The sequence below is a fragment of the Oncorhynchus gorbuscha genome, linkage group LG09 (assembly GCF_021184085.1).
Source record: "Oncorhynchus gorbuscha isolate QuinsamMale2020 ecotype Even-year linkage group LG09, OgorEven_v1.0, whole genome shotgun sequence".
In the NCBI taxonomy this organism is placed as follows: Eukaryota; Metazoa; Chordata; class Actinopteri; order Salmoniformes; family Salmonidae; genus Oncorhynchus; species Oncorhynchus gorbuscha.
Window position 1 is genome coordinate 87,365,193 of NC_060181.1, and position 21,084 is coordinate 87,386,276.

Consider the following 21,084-nt stretch of genomic DNA (forward strand, 5'->3'; position numbering starts at 1 on the left):
CCACCCTTTGCCTTGATGACAGCTTTGCACACTCTTGGCATTCTCTCAACCAGCTTCATAAGGTAGTTACCTGGAATGCATTTCAATTAACACGTGTGCCTTGTTAAAAGTATTTTTTTCTGTCCGTCAGTCACTATCAATCGCTCTCTTTCACTGTCTCACTCCATTGTTTAATTCATTATTTTTTTCTCTTACCTGTCTCAGTCTTCTTCTTCTCTCCATCTCTCTCTGTCTTCTTCTCTCTCATCTGTCTCAGTCTTCTTCTGTCCACCTGTCTCAGTCTTCTTCTTCTCTCCATCTCTCTCTGTCTTCTTCTCTCTCATCTGTCTCAGTCTTCTTCTCTCCATTTGTCTCAGTCTTCTTCTTCTCTCCATCTCTCTCTGTCTTCTTCTCTCTTATCTGTCTCAGTCTTCTTCTGTCCACCTGTCTCAGTCTTCTTCTCTCCATCTGTCTCAGTCTTCTTCTCTTCATCTGTCTCAGTCTTCTTCTCTCTCATCAGTCTCAGTCTTCTTCTCTTAATCTGTCTCAGGTGAGAGAGAGAGAGAGAGAGAGAGAGAGAGAGAGAGAGAGAGAGAGAGAGAGAGAGAGAGAGAGAGAGAGAGAGAGAGAGAGAGAGAGTCCTATGGATGATGCAAAGACAGAGAAAACATATATGCCTGTTGACGTTGCAATCAGAAATTCCAAACTGCTTTCACTGGGGAACAGCAACCCAAAAATGAACTAGTCAGAGGGAATGAATGTTGTCCATAACTTGCCAGTTGTCTTTTCTATTGCTCCCAAATATTATCCCATGTTTCCACAGTGCTCCATAATATTATGGAAGGGAAGTGTGCTCAATCTCTGGGTTTTGCAGCATGTGAGGCGATGGTTGTCACAGAGTCACTGTACATATTCTCTTTCGACATTAATGAAAATAATATCCCAGCGGTTAAAGTACAACAAAGTGCAAAGACGTTCTGGATGAGAGTGTCGGCTAAATTACTCAAATGTTACATGTAAACTGGTCTTCTGGTTATAAACTGTTGTTTTTTTTGGTTAAAGAGACGTCAGATTACAACCTGGTAAAGACATATTTGTCATGACAACATCAAGTCACCTAGGAGAGATCTGGTCAGATTACAAACAGGTACAAATTTAATTATCCAGACGTCTTTACGTCTTTGTATGTATCCTGAACATGACGTTACAAAAGTCATGGTCAGCCTGATGTCATCGCAATCAATTTCCCTGCACCAGGGAACAGAGAAACATTCCTCCCTGCACCAGGGAACAGAGAGAAACATTCCTCCCTGCACCAGGGAACAGAGAAACATTCCTCCCTGCACCAGGGAACAGAGAAACATTCCTCCCTGCACCAGGGAACAGAGAAACATTCCTCCCTGCACCAGGGAACAGAGAAACATTCCTCCCTGCACCAGGGAACAGAGAAACATTCCTCCCTGCACCAGGGAACAGAGAAACATTCCTCCCTGCACCAGGGAACAGAGAGAAACATTCCTCCCTGCACCAGGGAACAGAGAAACATTCCTCCCTGCACCAGGGAACAGAGAAACATTCCTCCCTGCACCAGGGAACAGAGAAACATTCCTCCCTGCACCAGGGAACAGAGAAACATTCCTCCCTGCACCAGGGAACAGAGAGAAACATTCCACCCTGCACCAGGGAACAGAGAAACATTCCTCCCTGCACCAGGGAACAGAGAAACATTCCTCCCTGCACCAGGGAACAGAGAGAAACATTCCTCCCTGCACCAGGGAACAGAGAGAAACATTCCTCCCTGCACCAGGGAACAGAGAAACATTCCTCCCTGCACCAGGGAACAGAGAGAAACATTCCTCCCTGCACCAGGGAACAGAGAAACATTCCTCCCTGCACCAGGGAACAGAGAAACATTCCTCCCTGCACCAGGGAACAGAGAGAAACATTCCTCCCTGCACCAGGGAACAGAGAAACATTCCTCCCTTCTTTCCCTTTCTCTCTATCTTTTGTAGGTTACGTCTCTGACACAAAGTATTGCAGGTTAAACAAACAGACAAAAGAAACTGTGTGGACAGATATTGGGATCATCCCGTCTACAGCAGGTCAGTATCGCCAAGATTTCTCTCACTGTATGTCCTTGGAATCTGGAAAGGTGCTGTACTGTAGGCTGTGAAATGTACTTTTAGTCGATATAAGAGGGGAAAAGAAGATTACAGACGGGAATCAAAGCACCTTTTCACTGATTGATTGATCTGATGTCATTTCCCAAATTGTGTCAGACAGAGCTGTGGATGACTGAGCTTTGCCTCCTCTACTCTCCCCCTTCTCTTACCTATTCAGTGTCTGGAGTACGGGACCAGGGAGGACATTTATGTGGGTTTGACAGTGTTGCTAAATGGGTTTACTCTCCTCTCTGCCTTCCTTGTCTCCCCCTGCCTCCCCCACCCAGCTGTGAGTGTAGTGTCTGTGTGGGAGGGTGGTATAGAGGACTTATTGTGTGGGTGATAAGGCTTTGGCCTCCGCTATATTGTGCTGGTAACAGTGCATTTCTCTCTGTGCTGCGAGACACAGAGAGCTGTCATTTACATGGAGGTAATGGATTCAGAAGAGGATAGAATATGTGTGGGTTGTAAATGATGGAAGCCTCTCTCTCTCTGGCATTCTGACTCTTATTTTCTCTCGCTCTGCTCTCTCTCTCCTCCCCCTCTCTTTACCTTACATTGTGTATCCTTCAAATGAATAATGTTACTTCTGACAGCAAACTGAACAGATAATGTTACTTCTAACAGCCAAACTGAACAGATAATGTTACTTCTGACAGCAAACTGAACAGATAATGTTACTTCTGACAGCCAACCTGAACAGATAATGTTACTTCTAACAGCCAAACTGAACAGATAATGTTACTTCTGACAGCAAACTGAACAGATAATGTTACTTCTGACAGCAAACTGAACAGATAATGTTACTTCTGACAGCAAACTGAACAGATAATGTTACTTCTAACAGCCAAACTGAACAGATAATGTTACTTCTGACAGCAAACTGAACAGATAATGTTACTTCTGACAGCCAACCTGAACAGATAATGTTACTTCTGACAGCCAAACTGAACAGATAATGTTACTTCTGACAGCCAAACTGAACAGATAATGTTACTTCTGACAGCCGAACTGAACAGATAATGTTACTTCTGACAGCCAACCTGAACAGATAATGTTACTTCTGACAGCCAAACTGAACAGATAATGTTACTTCTGACAGCCAAACTGAACAGATAATGTTACTTCTGACAGCCAAACTGAACAGATAATGTTACTTCTGACAGCCAAACTGAACAGATAATGTTACTTCTGACAGCCAAACTGAACAGATAATGTTACTTCTGACAGCCAACCTGAACAGATAATGTTACTTCTGACAGCCAAACTGAACAGATAATGTTACTTCTGACAGCCAAACTGAACAGATAATGTTACTTCTGACAGCCAAACTGAACAGATAATGTTACTTCTGACAGCCAAACTGAACAGATAATGTTACTTCTGACAGCCAACCTGAACAGATAATGTTACTTCTGACAGCCAAACTGAACAGATAATGTTACTTCTGACAGCCAAACTGAACAGATAATGTTACTTCTGACAGCCAACCTGAACAGATAATGTTACTTCTGACAGCCAAACTGAACAGATAATGTTACTTCTGACAGCCAAACTGAACAGATAATGTTACTTCTGACAGCCAACCTGAACAGATAATGTTACTTCTGACAGCCAAACTGAACAGATAATGTTACTTCTGACAGCCAAACTGAACGGATAATGTTACTTCTGACAGCCAACCTGAACAGATAATGTTACTTCTGACAGCCAAACTGAACAGATAATGTTACTTCTAACAGCCAAACTGAACGGATAATGTTACTTCTGACAGCCAACCTGAACAGATAATGTTACCTCTAACAGCCAAACTGAACGGATAATGCGTAACTAGATAGGCATGTATGAATCAAAACAAGAATAAGAATAAAAACACTAGTTTCATTGTGATGTGTGTGTGCATGTGTGAATGTATTCTACAGGTTAGAATATATATGTATTTGAAAAGGACTTCTGATGCTTTTACAGATAGTACCACTGGTAGCAAAACCGTCAATGAACATGACTTATGAGATTTATGGGACTTTCTTGCATAGACAGTGGTCTGATGGATTTTCTCAAAGACTAACCATGGACATTAACAACGCCCCTCCTTCCACATGGTAAACCACGTTGGTAACCCACCATACACCCCCCCCCCCATAACTATGCAAACCATAATTTCCCCCCAAACCCATCCCTTCTTCCTTCCTGCACTCTTACCGGTAAATGGTGACGAGTCTCACTCACCCATTGGCCATGTTTTCACCTTATGAACAGAACAGTGTTTTACCCTCACGCCCCATGGTGGAGATGTGAGTGGACAAACTGCAGCAAGACTTTCCCTGCATTGGTGAGTTTTATTTTACTATAACCGCTTCCATGTGCAACGTACACCATTCTGCTTTGGGATTTGACACCCTACTCACAACAGCATACACAGTAATCCTTAATGAAGCACCAATATTGACCTATGAAAGCCAAGGCAACAGTATTACAGTTTTTAGGGAAGATGGCATCACTGTGCGATGCTAAGCTAGCTCAGACGAGCTAGTTGAAATTCGCCACACCTGCATTGTTTAGAGGTACGTTTGCAATGAAAACATACTGTGGTGATTACGAAGGCATCCAGACGCAGGTTGATGGATACGGACGACTTTACTACACAAACTAAACATGTCTTGGTGGCTTTTGGTATTTTTCTGTTGTGCAAATGGCTACATTTACAAATGTAGTTAAAAGAGAGACAATAACTGAATAAATTAAATGTAATCAATGATAATCTAATATTTATCGCACACAGAGTGGAACGTATTTACATTTACATTTAAGTCATTTAGCAGACGCTCTTATCCAGAGCGACTTAACGTATGACAGATAGTAAATCGTATTGATATGCGACAATGAGCTGATCATTTCATTAGTGCTTTTCCCCAAACAAAGGAAGGGATGGTCCCATTTGTGATTTTTATACAAAACAAATGATACAAAAGTCAATAACGCAACTGTCTGGTGTTAGGAGTGTTATGTTCAATAAAAAAGGAATGGCTGGGTGGTTCAGGGGGCTTTTCCATGGTGAGAAACAGAGAGTGGTGGTCTGATTTAGAGGAAACAGTGCCACAAACTGCCATTACCCCTCCACCACAAACACCCCTCTCCTAGCCTTCCTTATATGGTTTACCAAGATGTGTAATATTCAAGGGTCCCTTCGAAAGACGACGACTGAAAGTGAGACTTTCAAATGAATGCAATGCAATTAATGCAATGATATACATTACATTGACAGAAAAGTAAAAATGTGTGTGTGTGTGTGTGTGTGTGTGTGTGTGTGTGTGTGTGTGTGTGTGTGTGTGTGTGTGTGTGTGTGTGTGTGTGTGTGTGTGTGTGTGTGTGTGTGTGTGTGTGTGTGTGTGTGTGTGTGTGCGTGCATGACTGTGTGTGTGTGTGTGTGTGCATGACTGTGTGTGTGTGTGTGTGTGTGTGTGTGTGTGTGTGTGTGTGTGTGTGTGTGTGTGTGTGTGTGTGTGTGTGTGTGTGTGTGTGTGTGTGTGTGTGTGTGTGTGTGTGTGTGTGTGTGTGTGTGTGTGTGTGTGCGTGCATGACTGTGTGTGTGTGTGTGCATGACTGTGTGTGTGTGTGTGTGTGTGTGTGTGTGTGTGTGTGTGTGTGTGTGTGTGTGTGTGTGTGTGTGTGTGTGTGTGTGTGTGTGTGTGTGTGTGTGTGTGTGTGTGTGTGTGTGTGTGTGTGTGTGTGTGTGTGTGTGTGTGTGTGTGTGTGTGTGTGTGCGTGCATGACTGTGTGTGTGTGTGTGCATGACTGTGTGTGTGTGTGTGCATGACTGTGTGTGTGTGTGTGTGTGTGTGTGTGTGTGTGTGTGTGTGTGTGTGTGTGTGTGTGTGTGTGTGTGTGTGTGTGTGTGTGTGTGTGTGTGTGTGTGTGTGTGTGAGATTTCCCCTTCCCATAGAGGGAATCCCCCTTAGCTTTCAGATCTCATTTTAACTAATGAAAACCATCTCTTACTCACCACCCTGGAAACTATTCAAATCAACGGCTCCCTCACATCTTCAGCTCTTTACTCTGACTTCATTATAGCTACTGTTTCATATAATACTTTGTTTTTCATTTAAAATAATCAACTACTCTGTCCTACTTAATACATTTGATGCTTCCATACCATAATAATAGAACTTAGAACTCGATCTTCAAACTGTGTATAGTATTTGTGTTGGTAATGGTAGGCTGTTGGCCGTTTGTTTTATTAATACCTAACCAACTTTCTAAGGTAAAACACAGGTAAACAGATGAGAGATCTTACCACCGTTAGTAGTAAGAAACACAGTCAAAACTTTTCAATTCAAGGAGTTTCAAATCCCTAGAGCTGTTGGCTAAGATCAACCCAATTATGTGAGTCACTAATCTCGATTTGAGCTTAAACCCACGCAGTGTGACGGAGTGTCCTCTAAACAGATGGGGTTGAGACGCAACTGGTTGAAGTGCTGCACCGCCATTTCGGGGCAAACAGTGGAAAGGAGTCAACAGGAATGTCTGTCATTTTGAGGCAAACAGTTGTCATTTTGAGGCAAACAGTTGTCATTTTGAGGCAAACAGTTGTCATTTTGAGGCAAACAGTTGTCATTTTGAGGCAAACAGTTGTCATTTTGAGGCAAACAGTTGTCATTTTGAGGCAAACAGTTGTCATTTTGAGGCAATAGGGGAAGTGGATTGAGTGTGTCTGAGGAGATGGAGTGCTCTCCCTGTAGTCTCTTTATACTAAGGTTCAGTAAGAGACAGAAAACCCCCCATGAATTCTGACCTCTGTTGTCCATACAAAAAGCTTGCATAGCAACTACAGAACCCCGTACTCGGTAAATCTTCTAAACTAATTGAGTACAACTTACTCAAAGTTTACGAAACGTAACATTTACTCACTTTCTGTAATTAATTATTGTAGATTGCATTCACCTCAGATTGAGTATAATTAAAAGAACAAATGAGTTAGAGCTCTTTCAAGTTTTACATCTGACGTCATGCATGTTGACATTCTAAAGGAATTTTCATCAGTTTCAGAAAAATGATTTCCAACATGGTGACACACAATCCTGCAATTCCTGAAATTGGAAACGATCAGAGTTTGGCTGCCTGTGCAAACCCAGCCTCTGTGTGCTCATATCATCTATTATTGCACATTGGGTACTTGTATGTCTGTAACTCTGTAGTTGTAGGTCTGTAACTCTGTACTCATATGTCTGTAACTCCGTACTGGTATGTCTGTAACTCTGTACTGGTATGTCTGTAACTCTGTACTGGTATGTCTGTAACTCTGTACTCGTATGTCTGTAACTCTGTGTCTCATATGTCTGTAACTCTGTACTCGTATATCTGTAACTCTGTACTCGTATGCCTGTAACTCTGTACTCTAATGTCTGTAACTCTGTACTGGTATATCTGTAACTCTGTACTCGTATGTCTGTAACTCTGTACTCTAATGTCTGTAACTCTGTACTCGTATGTCTGTAACTCTGTACTCGTATGGCTGTAACTCTGTACTCGTATGCCTGTAACTCTGTACTCGTATATCTGTAACTCTGTACTCGTATGTCTGTAACTCTGTACTCTAATGTCTGTAACTCTGTACTCGTATGTCTGTAACTCTGTACTCTAATGTCTGTAACTCTGTACTGGTATGTCTGTAACTCTGTACTCGTATGTCTGTAACTCTGTGTCTCATATGTCTGTAACTCTGTACTCATATATCTGTAACTCTGTACTCGTATGTCTGTAACTCTGTACTCTAATGTCTGTAACTCTGTACTTGTATGTCTGTAACTTTGTACTCTAATGTCTGTAACTCTGTACTCTAATGTCTGTAACTCTGTACTCGTATGTCTGTAACTCTGTACTCTAATGTCTGTAACTCTGTACTCGTATGTCTGTAACTCTGTACTCTAATGTCTGTAACTCTGTACTCGTATATCTGTAACTCTGTACTCGTATGTCTGTAACTCTGTACTCTAATGTCTGTAACTCTGTACTCTAATGTCTGTAACTCTATACTCGTATGTCTGTAACTCTGTACTCTAATGTCTGTAACTCTGTACTCGTATATCTGTAACTCTGTACTCGTATGTCTGTAACTCTGTACTCTAATGTCTGTAACTCTGTACTCTAATGTCTGTAACTCTGTACTCGTATGTCTGTAACTCTGTACTGGTATGTCTGTAACTCTGTACTCGTATGTCTGTAACTCTGTACTCGTATGTCTGTAACTCTGTACTCGTATGTCTGTAACTCTGTACTCGTATGTCTGTAACTCTGTACTCTAATGTCTGTAACTCTGTACTCGTATGTCTGTAACTCTGTACTCTAATGTCTGTAACTCTGTACTGGTATGTCTGTAACTCTGTACTCGTATGTCTGTAACTCTGTGTCTCATATGTCTGTAACTCTGTACTCATATATCTGTAACTCTGTACTCGTATGTCTGTAACTCTGTACTCTAATGTCTGTAACTCTGTACTTGTATGTCTGTAACTTTGTACTCTAATGTCTGTAACTCTGTACTCTAATGTCTGTAACTCTGTACTCGTATGTCTGTAACTCTGTACTCTAATGTCTGTAACTCTGTACTCGTATGTCTGTAACTCTGTACTCTAATGTCTGTAACTCTGTACTCGTATATCTGTAACTCTGTACTCGTATGTCTGTAACTCTGTACTCTAATGTCTGTAACTCTGTACTCTAATGTCTGTAACTCTATACTCGTATGTCTGTAACTCTGTACTCTAATGTCTGTAACTCTGTACTCGTATATCTGTAACTCTGTACTCGTATGTCTGTAACTCTGTACTCTAATGTCTGTAACTCTGTACTCTAATGTCTGTAACTCTGTACTCGTATGTCTGTAACTCTGTACTGGTATGTCTGTAACTCTGTACTCGTATGTCTGTAACTCTGTACTCGTATGTCTGTAACTCTGTACTCGTATGTCTGTAACTCTGTACTCGTATGTCTGTAACTCTGTACTCGTATGTCTGTAACTCTGTACTCGTCTGTCACTGTTCTTCATCTTCTGCAGGTATTTTTACAGCACCAGTGCATGGAGTGGACCCCTTTACTTACTATCATCACTATTAAATTCATGCATCTCTGTTTAAGAATGAGCATACGCTAGTAACTATTGCTGGTGGTTTTGATGCTGGTCAGCTAATGGATCTAATGGCATCACAGGGCAGTTGGAGAGAGGAGATGAGGTCTATGTCCATATGTGGGCGGGATCATGGCTCTATGACAATTTCAGCAATTTCTGCCACTTCGATGGCATTCTGTTATTCACCCAATAAGGTAGAGAACATAAGGAGGGTTATTAAAGTGCTGTCATTAGTGGACTAATTGTACATAATGTTATTCTATATACACTGCATACTGTATGATTTATTCTAACGGTGCAGATGCAAGTCAACTATAGTGCCTTGCAAAATATTCACCCCATTGGCATTTTTCCTATTTTGCTGCATTACATCTTGTAAGTTGGATTTTTATTTGGATTTCATGCAATGGACATACACAAAATAGTCCAAATTCGGTGAAGTGAAACAAAAAACGAACTTGTTTCAAAACATTAAAAAAAATAAAACACTGAAAAGTGGTGCGTGCATGCTTGCTATTAAGCCCCTAAATAAGATCTGGTGCAACCAATTAGTCACAGAATTAGTTAAATAAGTCCACCTGTGTGCAATCTAAGTGTCACATGATCTGTCACGTGATCTCAGTATATATACACCTGTTCTGAAAGGCCCCAGAGTCTGCAACACCACTAAGCAAGGGTCACCACTAAACAAGCAGCACCATGAAGACCAAGGAGCTCTCCAAACAGGTCAGGGACACAGTTGTGGAGAAGCACAGATCAGGGTTGGGTTATAAAAAAATATCAGAAACTTTGGACATCATTAAATCCATTATTAAAAAATGGAAAGAATATAGCACCACAACAAACCTGCCAAGAGAGGGCCGCCCACCAAACTCACCGACTAGGCAAAGAGGGCATTAATCAGAGAAGCAACAAAGAGACTTAAGATAACCCTGAAGGAGCTGCAAAGCTCCTCAGCGGAGATTGGAGTATCTGTCCATAGGACCACTTTAAGCTGTACACTCCACAGAGCTGGGCTTTATGGAAGAGTGGCCAGAAAAAAATAAGTAATCATGTTTGGTTTTCACCAAAAGGCATGTGGGAGACTCTCCAAATATATGAAAGAAGGTACTCTGGTTAGATGAGACTATAATTGAGCTTTTTGGCCATCAAGGAAAACGCTAGGTCTGGCGCAAAACCAACACATTCCATCACCCCAAGAACACCATCCTCATCATGCTGTGGGGATGTTTTTAATCGGCAGGGACTGGGAAACTGGTCAGAATTGAAGGAATGATACAGGGAAATTCTTGAGGGAAACTATTTCAGTCTTCCAGAGATTTGAAACTGGGACAGAGGTTCACCTTCCAGCAGGACAATGACAAATATTTTTTTTCTTGTAAAACAAACAAGAAATAAGACAACAAAAACTGAAAACCTGAGCGTGCATAACTATTCACGCCCCAGTCAATACTTTGTAGAGCCACCTTTTGCAGCAATTACAGCTGCAAATCTAAGCTTGGCACATCCAGCCACTGGGATTTTTGCCCATTCTTCAAGGCAAACTGCTCCAGCTCCTTCAAGTTGGATGGGTACCGCTAGGGTACTGCAATTGTTAAGACATACCACAGATTCTCAATTGGATTGAGGTCTGGGCTTTGACTAGGCCATTCCAAGACATTTAAATGTTTCCCCTATAAACCACTCGAGTGTTGCTTTAGCAGTATGCATACAAATACAATATGACTGTTGACCGTTCAACATTTCAATGTTTTAATTGTATGTATCCCTAAGTAAAATACAATTTAAAAGAAATAAAATAAAGATTTAGCTATGGGTTCATTTTAAACTATTTAATACATTTTTCTTTGTTTGCGTGGCTGTGAACATGGTTCCAGGAAACAAATGATATCAAAACCAATAGATAAGATGCTATGGCGATGACGTCCGTAAACACTGTAGATAAAATCAGTTCACTGGTGAATATTTTACTAAATAATCTAATCAAATAATACTCTGTGCATATAAGTGCCATCAGAAAGTATTCATGCCCATTGACTTATTCCAGATTTTGTTGTTACACACATTTTCTGCACATTTATTGAACATGAAATACAGAAATATCTAATTTACATACATTTTCACTATACTGTACCTGTTAGAGTCACCTTTGGCAGCGATTACAGCGGTGAGTGTTTCTGAGTAAGTCTATAAGAGCTTTCCACACCTGGATTGTACAACGTTTGCCTATTATTCCTTTCAACATTCCTCAAGCTCTGTCAAATTGGTTGTTGATCATTGCTAGACAACCATTTTCAGGTCTTGCCATAGATTTTCATGCAGATTTAAGTCAACAATGTAACTCGGGCACTCAGGAACATTGACAGACTTCTTGGTAAACAACTCCAGTGTGGATTTGGCCTTGCGTTTTAGGTTATTGTCTTGCTGAAAGGTGAATTCATCTCCCAGTGCCTGGGGGAAATAAGACTAAACCAGGTTTTCCTCTAGCATTTTACCTGTGCTTAATTTATTTCCATTTATTTTTTATCCTAAAAAACTCCCCAGTCCTTAATGATTACAAGCATACCCATAACATGATGCAGCCACCACTATACTTGAAAATATGGAGAGTGGCTCTCAGAAATCTGATGTATTTGGTTTGCCCTAAACATAACACTTTGTATTCAGGACAAAAAGTAAATTGCTGTGCTACATTCTTTCCACTATTACTTTAGTGCCTTGTTGCAAACAGGTTGATTGTTTTGGAATATTTTTATTCTGTACAGGCTTCCTTATTTTCACTCTGTCAATTAGGTTAGTGTTGTGGAGTAACTACAAGGTTGTTGATCCATCCTCAGTTTTCTCCTATGGCAGCCAACAACTCTGTAACTGTTTCCAAGACACCATTGGCCTCATGGTAAATCCCTGAGCGGTTTTCTTCCTCTCCGGCTACTGAGTTAGGAAGGACGCCTTTATCGTTGTAGTGACTGGGTATATTATTACACCATCCAAAGTGTAATTAATAACTTCACCATGCTCAAAGTGATATTCCATGTCTGCTTTTCTTATTTTACCAATCTACCAATAGGTGCCCTTCTTTGCAAGGCATTGGAAGTCCTGCATGGTCTTTGTGGTTGAATCTGTGTTTGAAAATCACTGCTTGACTAAGGGACCTTACAGATAATCTGGTCGTGTCAACATTTGACAGTTACATGTGACTTCTGCTATCAGAATACAAAGACTGCATTGAGAAGACGGTTCTAGACTCACAAAAGTCTCATCGTGGTCTGATTGTGTTCAATTGTGTTCATCTGACAGACCAGTTCAGGTGGTGGTCAGGGATGCATTGTGCGTGGATTTCTCCTCAAGTCTGGAAGTAATCAGGCTACTGAAATACAGTGGGCGACGTCATCAGCACCCCTCCCACAAGTCTCCAGAAAACGTATGTTTTGGGACCCGAATGGCACCTTTTCATAATAACTTTGGAGAAAATACATGCCTCGCATGTGAGCAACATTTTTGCTGGCCTCAAATGCTAGCCAGCTAGGTAATATTTAGAAGAAAAAAACACATTTTATATGGCTAGAGTTAAGCTAACCCTTTGCAATTCCTTTGGCGTTGTATGCTAACTAGCTACAGAGGTTAGCTGGCTCGTGAGTTACAATAGTTGGCTGCTGCCATCAGTTGTTGTTGTGCTATTATCATATGTTGCCTATTCCACCGTCTGTAGAATGCATACAGTCATTTAAATATAGAGCGGGAAAAGGGAATTCAGACACACTGTGGGCACCGTAGACACATTTACATGTAGGTGTAGATACACACATGTAGGTGTAGATGGAGCTTTCATAATTCACTGATCAGAACTCTATGATCATATTACTAAGCTGCATGAACTGTCAAGTCTAGACACGGCCTATATCTGTGGTGTACAAAGATGAGGTAGTCATTCAAAAATAATTTTAAACACTATTATTGCACACAGAGTCCATTAACTTCTTGACGCTACCCATCCCTTTAGCGGGATAATTGTCATCAACAACCGCTGAATAGCATAACAGCACATTCAAATGATATTACTAAAAATATTTATATTCATTAAATCACAAGTGCAATATAGCAAAACACAGCTTAGCCTTTTGTTAATCCACCTGTCAGATTTTAAAAATATGCTTTACAGCGAAAGCAATCGAAGCGTTTGTGTAAGTTTATCGATCGCTCGACAAAACATTATGAACACCTAGCTTGGTCACGAGAATCAGAGAAGCAATCAAATTAATCGTTTACCTTTGATGATCTTCGGATGTTTTCACTCACGAGACTCCCAGTTACACAATAAATGTTCCTTTTGTTCCATAAAGATTATTTTTATATCCAAAATACCTCTGTTTGTTTGGCGCGTTATGTTCAGAAATCCATAGAAAAGAGCGGTCACGACAACGCAGACAAAATTCCAAATAGTGTCCGTAATATATATCCACAGAAACATGTCAAACGTTTTTTTATAATCAATCCTCAGGTTGTTTTTAAAATATATAATCGATAATATATCAACCGCAACTGTCTTTTGCAGTAGGAGAGGGAAAGGCAATGGCTGCTCAAACTCTGTTGCGCCAAGCAAAATACTGCTGGAACCCGGCCATACAATGACGCAATGTTATCGTTCTCACAATTTTTTCAAAATAAAAGCCTGAAACTATGTCTAACGACCGTTGACACCTTGAGGAAGCGATAGGAAAAGGAATCTGGTTGATATCCCTTTAAATGGAGCAAAGGCAGGCTATGGAACATGGAGTTTTCAAAATAGAAGCCACTTCCTGGTTTGATTTTCCTCAGGGTTTCGCCTGCAATATCAGTTCTGTTATACTCACAGACAATATTTTGACAGTTTTGGAAACTTTAGAGTGTTTTCTATCCTAATCTGTCAATTATATGCATATTTTAGCATCTGGTCCAGAGAAATAGGCCGTTTACTTTGGGAACGTTATTTTCCAAACATAGAAATAGTCCCCCCCTAGCTTCAAGAAGTTAAACTCATTTTGTGACTTGTTAAACACATTTTTACTCCTAAACATATATAGGCTTGCCAAAACATAGGGTTAGAATACTTATTGGTCAAAACATTTCAGCTTTTCATTTTTTATTAATTAGTAAACATTTCTAAAAACATAATTCCACTTTGACATTATGGGGTATTGTGTGTAAGCCAGTGACAAAAAAAAGCTAAATTGTATTTATTTTAAATTCAGGTTGTAACACAACAAAATGTGGGAGAAGTCAAGGGGTGTGAATACTTTCTGAAGGTACTGTAAGTGTCCTTTAACAGCTCCCATTTTCTGTAGAGAAGCGAAAGACAAATCCGATCATATTAAAGATAGCTATATAGGTCTACTAATAAAGAACTCGTAAAGGCCCAGTGCACTACTTTTGTGAAGAATAATAATTAGAATTATTTATTGTAATCATGTTTTGTTAATTATATTTTCAAATTCTGATTTTAGAGGGGGGTGCTGCAGCACCCTCAGCATCCCCAATTCCAACAGCTATGGTGCCTCCTTGTCCCTAAAGCAGATATACGGACATTTGACAGAGGGACCAGGACAAGGGACAAGTACTGTAAATTAGCGTAAGCTATAAGGTGTAATGATGCAATGCATACGACTGTTGAAAGTTCACTATTTCAATTATTTAATTGTATCAATCCCTATTTTATTTTAAATATATATATATTTAGCTATGGTTTCATTTTGAACTATAGAATAAGTGTTTCTCTGTTTGTGGGTATGTGAACACTGTTCCAGGAAACAAATGATATCAAAATCCATAGATAAGATAAGATAACATGGTAATGACTTTCCGTAAACATGTAGATAAAATCAGTTCACTAGGGAATATTTAACTAAAAATGTGATCACATTATACTTCCTGCTAGGTACATAAGTGCCTTTGAACAGGTGCCCGTTTCCATAGAGACACAACAGACACATCATAGAGAAACACAACAGAGCTATTTCACACAGATCTAGTCCAGGACAGGTAAAGAATGAGGGTTATTGTAGCTCTGCTGGTGTTGCTGTGCTTGGGTCTGATTGGGGCAGAGATACAGAACATAGTCACAGAGAATGAGATCAGTTCAGAGACACAGAACATAGTCACAGAGAATGAGATCAGTTCAGAGACACAGAACATAGTCACAGAGAATAAGATCAGTTCAGAGACACAGAACACAGTCACAGAGAATGAGATCAGTTCAGAGACACAGAACATAGTCACAGAGAATGAGATCAGTTCAGAGACACAGAACACAGTCACAGAGAATGAGATCGGTTCAGAGATACAACATGTTGAGGTACAGAGGGTTAAGAGTGAGGACCTAGGAGACTCGGGGAGAAGCTGCCAGCCTGACATGTGTTCCTTGCTGATGGAGATTGGAGCTATAAAGTCTACAGTGGCTAACCTACAGACAGAGAAAGAAGGTAATGTGAAATTGGAAGACTTACAATTAGTGTTGAAAAATTCTGCTGACGGTCACACAATTCCTAGTTTTTTAGAAAATCCTGGTTGGAAGATAAGCAGGACATTCTGGAATCCTCCAACCAAGATTTCTGGAAAACCTGTGAATTTGGGAACGTTACCAGGATTTTGCAACCCGACTTACAGCATATCTGTCCCACAAAGAATGTGGTTTGCATTTGATTTAAAATCTTGCTGTTCCTATCTCTCCAGTTCAAAGATCCCAGCTGAGCACCACAGTGACTGAGCTGAGAAACGTGGAGGGTAGACTGAGCACCACAGAGACTGAGCTGAGAAACGTGGAGGGTAGACTGAGCACCACAGGGACTGAGCTGAGAAAGTTGGAGGGTAGACTGAGCACCACAGTGACTGAGCTGAGAAACGTGGAGGATAGACTGAGCACCACAGAGACTGAGCTGAGAAACGTGGAGGGTAGACTGAGTGTCAGTGAAAGCCAGGTGGAGGAGCTGAAGGAGAATGCAGGTAACACAGTCCTAATTTACTGAATCTGATGTCCTTACGATCTGTTCAGACTAATCCAATGACTGCCTAACTTAAATGGTATTGTAACATCTGGGTGTCTAAGATTAGTTAAGACAGATAATGAGGGGGTTGCAAAAATATATGATATTAAAGAAGGATGATGTTGGCATCAAGCAGGTATGAAATCTTCTCCCTCTTCATGTATCTCAGCCAAACCAAAGGGGACATTCTAGGCTGGCCATGGAGCTGACGGGGACTACAGACCCTTCAACACAATGACCACCCTGGTCTACAGAAAGCTTCACCAACATTGGCAACAACTCACAGCCAGAAAACAGAACATCTTTACATGCTGAAGAATATAGACATTTGTACTGCACATTGTGTTCTCATATGTTTCTTACTGGTGAAATAGAAAGTTTTACATACACTTAGGCTGGAGTCATTAAATCATGTTTTTCAACCATTCCACGAATGTCTTGTTAACAAACTATAGTTTTGACATGACACAAGTAATTTTTCCAAAAATGGTTTACTGACAGAATATTTCACTTATAATTCACTGTATCACATTCCAGTGGGTCAGATGTTACATACATTAAGTATTAAGTGCCTTTAAACAGCTTGGAAAATTCCAAAAAATGATGTCATGGCTTTAGAAGCTTCTGATAGGCTAATTGAGTCAATTAGAGGTGCACCTGTGGGAATATTTCAAGGCCCACCTTCAAACTCAATGCCTCTTTGGGCACCCTGATGATTGGTGTCCAGCGGGTTTCGGAAGTGTGCTTTGGCAGTGATTTGACACTCCGGGCAGCTACTCCATGGCCCTCCTCATCCTGGGCCAGTGGAACCGGGCAGTGATCCGATCCTGAGTCTTCTCCATTCCCAGGTGCGCACCCGGAAGTAGCTGGCTATCCAACGCTATCACTTGGACAGCGGCGGATTTCTAGTTTGGATCCTCCATCTGGGCAGTCAAGAACTGTTCCCTCAGTTGGTCTCGGCTGGTCCCATAAAATCAATGAGGGGGAAGATGAGGGTCTCCTCCAGTTGTTCACCGGGGGGAGGCAACTCTGGTACGGCACCCACCATCATCTGGCAGCTCCCTTGTGGCGTCACGATGTTGGCCTGTACGGTTGGATACCGCTTGGTGTCACCGTGGACACAGGAAACAGCCACATTGTTGTATCCCCTGTGCAATCAGGCTCGCGGCTACGAGCGTAACCACACTCCCGGAGTCCAATAGTGCTTCAGTGTCGTGTCCATCAACTTTCACCGGTACCATGGGGTCAGTGGTTCGTGGTGCACGCAATGGGAGGTGACGTAGGTCACTGCGTGGCCACTGCGGGGCTCCCTGATGGCTATCAACTCGTCCATGATGATGCTGCCTAAACGTCAACCCTGATCTGACCACCTTACCAATAAAATGGTCTGACAGGGATGTGGAGATACTCGGTATACATAAAGAGAATTGTGATAAAAAATAACATTTAAGGACCAAAAAGTGTACAGCTGTGCAATATAGCTTCCGGAATGCGCAGCGGTCTAACGCACTGCATCGGGTTAGGGAAGGGTAGGCCGGCATTGTAAAATAACTGACTTGTCTAGTTAAATAAAGGTAAAAATTAAATACAAAATAGTTGCGAAGAGATTTTCGATGTACTGATTCCATGGCACATGGTTTATTGCTTTAGGGCTCTTGAGTGGCGCAGTGGTCTAAGGCACTACATCTCAGTGCTAGAGGTGTCCCTTGTCTGAATCCAGGCTGTATCACATCCAGAGGTGATTGGAAGTCCCATAGGGCAGCACACAGGTCGTCCGGGTTTGGCTGGAGTAGCTCGTCATTGTAAATAAGAATTTGTTCTTAACTGACTTGCCTAGTTAAATAAAGGTAAAGTAAATGAAAATTCAAAACAAGGCACACCTGTTCATTGTAATGCATTCTACATTTAAACATGTAATACTTCAGAGAATGCCAAGAGTGTGCAAAGCTGTCATCAAGGCAAAGGTTGGCTACTTCGAATAATCTAAAATATTAAACATGTTTTTATTTGTTTAACACTTTTTTAGTTACTACATGATTCCAAATGTGTTATTTCAAAGTTTTGATGTCTTGATTCAAAGCAGTTGTGTGTTTGTGAAATGCAGAGTAGGTGAACGGATGACCTCTGCATGTGTGGTTCCCACTGTGAAGCATAGAGGAGGAGGTGTGATGGTTTGGGGGTGCTTTGCTGGTGACACTGTCTGTGATATATTTAGAATTCAAGGCACCAGTATGGCTGCCACAGCATTCTGCAGCGATACGCCATCCCATATGATTTACTCTTAGTGGGAATATCATTTGTTTTTCAACAGGACTATGACACAACACACCTCTAGGCTGTGTAAGTAAGGGCTATTTGACCAAGAATGAGTGTGATGGAGTGCTGCATCAGATGACCTAGCCTCCACAATCCCCCGACCGCAACCCAATTGAGATGGTTTAGGATGAGTTGGACCACAGAGTGAAGGAAAAGCAGCCAACAAGTGCTCAGCATATATGGGAACTCCTTCAAGACTGTTGGAAAAGCATTCCAGGGGAGCTGGTTGAGAGAATGCCAAGAGTACCCAGATGCAGACCGTGTCGAAGTAACAATGCTTATTACAGCAACAAAGGCACCGGATGACAGGCAGGCTAAGGGTCAGGCGGGCGGGTTCAGGATCAGGACCGGCAAGGGTTAAAAACCAGGAGGGTGAGAAAAAGAGAGGAAAAGCAGGAGCTGACTGGAAAAACTCTGGTAAGCTTGACAAACAAGACAAACTGGCAACAGACAAACAGAGAACACAGGTATAAGTACACAGGGGATAATGGGGAAGATGGGCCACACCTGGAGGGGGTGGGGAGACAAGCACTGTTGAAACAGATCATGGCGTGATAAAGAGTGCAAATATGTATTCAAGGCAAAGTGTGGCTTCTTTGTAGATTCTTTTTTGGTTACTATATAATTCCATATGTGCTGTTTCATAGATTTGATGTCTTCACTATTATTCTACAACGTAGAAAAAAGTAAAAATAAAGAAAAACCCTTGAATGAGTAGGTGTGTCCAAACTTTTGACTGATACTGTGTGTATGTAAATATATATATTTACCCAAAAAATATATAGGGGATTGGAAATGATGCAGACAAAAGATTAGGTTTAAGAATGTGGGCATTCACTGGTCAGCAGCCCTCCAATCTGGGATTTCAAATCATCAAATGGCGTAAAATAATCTAGTTTCAGGTCCTTCTGTAAAGTGTTCCAACGTCTATGTCTATTGTTTATGTTTATTATTGCACATTGTGTGTTCGTATGTTTGTAACTCTGTACTCGTATGTCTTGAACTCTGTTCTCAAATGTCTCTAACTCTGTACTCGTATGTCTGTAATTCTGTACTCGTATGTCTGTAATTCTGTACTCATATGTCTCTAACTCTGTACTCGTATGTCTGTAATTCTGTACTCATATGTCTCTAACTCTGTATTTGTATGTCTCTAACTCTGTACTCGTATGCCTCTAACTCTACTCGTATGTCTCTAACTCTACTCGTATGTCTCTAACTCGGTCTACTCATATGTCTGTAACTATACTCATTTGTCTCTAACTCTCTACTCGTATGTTTCTAACTCGGTGTACTCGTGTCTGTAACTCTGTACTCGTATGTCTGTAACTCTGTACTCGTATGTCTTGAACTCTGTTCTCAAATGTCTCTAACTCTGTACTCGTATGTCTGTAATTCTGTACTCGTATGTCTGTAATTCTGTACTCATATGTCTCTAACTCTGTATTTGTATGTCTCTAACTCTGTACTCGTATGTCTGTAATTCTGTACTCATATGTCTGTAACTATACTCATTTGTCTCTAACTCTCTACTCGTATGTTTCTAACTCGGTGTACTCGTGTCTGTAACTCTGTACTCGTATGCCTCTAACTCTACTCGTATGTCTCTAACTCGGTCTACTCATATGTCTGTAACTATACTCATTTGTCTCTAACTCTCTACTCGTATGTTTCTAACTCGGTGTACTCGTGTCTGTAACTCTGTACTCGTATGTCTGTAACTCTGTACTCGTATGTCTGTAACTCTGTACTCGTATGTCTGTAACTGTACTCGTCTCTCACTGTTCTTCCTCTTCTGCAGGTATCTTTACAGCACCAGTGCGTGGAGTCTACCATTTTGCTTACTATCATCACTATTATAGCAGCAAAGTTTCTCATGCATCTATACGGTAGCATGAAAATAACTATTTATCTAGCTTGTTACAAGTAGTATGTTTATTGGTGTGGCGGGAGTGGGGGGTTGAATGGAAATCAATCCGGGGTCATAACATTGGAACTGTACACTCCTAGAGTGTATTGTGAGACTAGCCTGGACTGGTGCTATGGAACAGATGAGCTGTATGATGGAGGAGGAGGAAGAGGAGGAGGAGCTGGTGGGTGTGGTGGTAAAGGTCAATAGGAAATGTTGTCTTTCAAAAACTGCTCTTCCACTCTATGAGCACACCTTCACACCAATTTATTCTACCTCACCTTCACCCCTTCTCCTCCTCTCTTTCCCCTTCTCTCTACACCTTCTCTTACTCCCACTTCTCCTCCTCTCTTTCCCCTTCTCTCTACACCTTCTCTTACTCCCACTTCTCCTCCTCTCTTTCCCCTTCTCTCTACACCTTCTCTTACTCCCACTTCTCCTCCTCTCTTTCCCCTTCTCTCTACACCTTCTCTTACTCCCACTTCTCCTCCTCTCTTTCCCCTTCTCTCTACACCTTCTCTTACTCCCACTTCTCCTCCTCTCTTTCCCCTTCTCTCTACACCTTCTCTTACTCCC

General features: G+C 41.3%; 1 protein-coding gene across 1 annotated transcript; it reads left to right on the forward strand.

The window, feature by feature from the left end:
* Positions 1-15,201: 15,201 nt before the first annotated feature.
* LOC124043010 (coiled-coil domain-containing protein 18-like) lies at positions 15,202-16,708 on the forward strand. The gene is made up of 3 exons (XM_046361189.1): positions 15,202-15,722; positions 15,973-16,242; positions 16,453-16,708. Exons 1-3 carry the CDS (start codon positions 15,290-15,292, stop codon positions 16,473-16,475), a joined length of 726 nt encoding a protein of 241 aa, XP_046217145.1. The 5' UTR covers positions 15,202-15,289; the 3' UTR covers positions 16,476-16,708.
* The last annotated feature ends 4,376 nt before the right edge of the window (positions 16,709-21,084 follow it).

Bases quoted from the DNA above. Each gene is read 5' to 3' on its own strand.
- LOC124043010 (XM_046361189.1), top strand. From the start codon at position 15,290: ATGAGGGTTATTGTAGCTCTGCTGGTGTTGCTGTGCTTGGGTCTGATT. The intron at 15,723-15,972 runs GTAATGTGAAAT...CTATCTCTCCAG, and splicing joins CCTACAGACAGAGAAAGAAG to TTCAAAGATCCCAGCTGAGC. The intron at 16,243-16,452 runs GTAACACAGTCC...CATGTATCTCAG, and splicing joins GGAGCTGAAGGAGAATGCAG to CCAAACCAAAGGGGACATTC.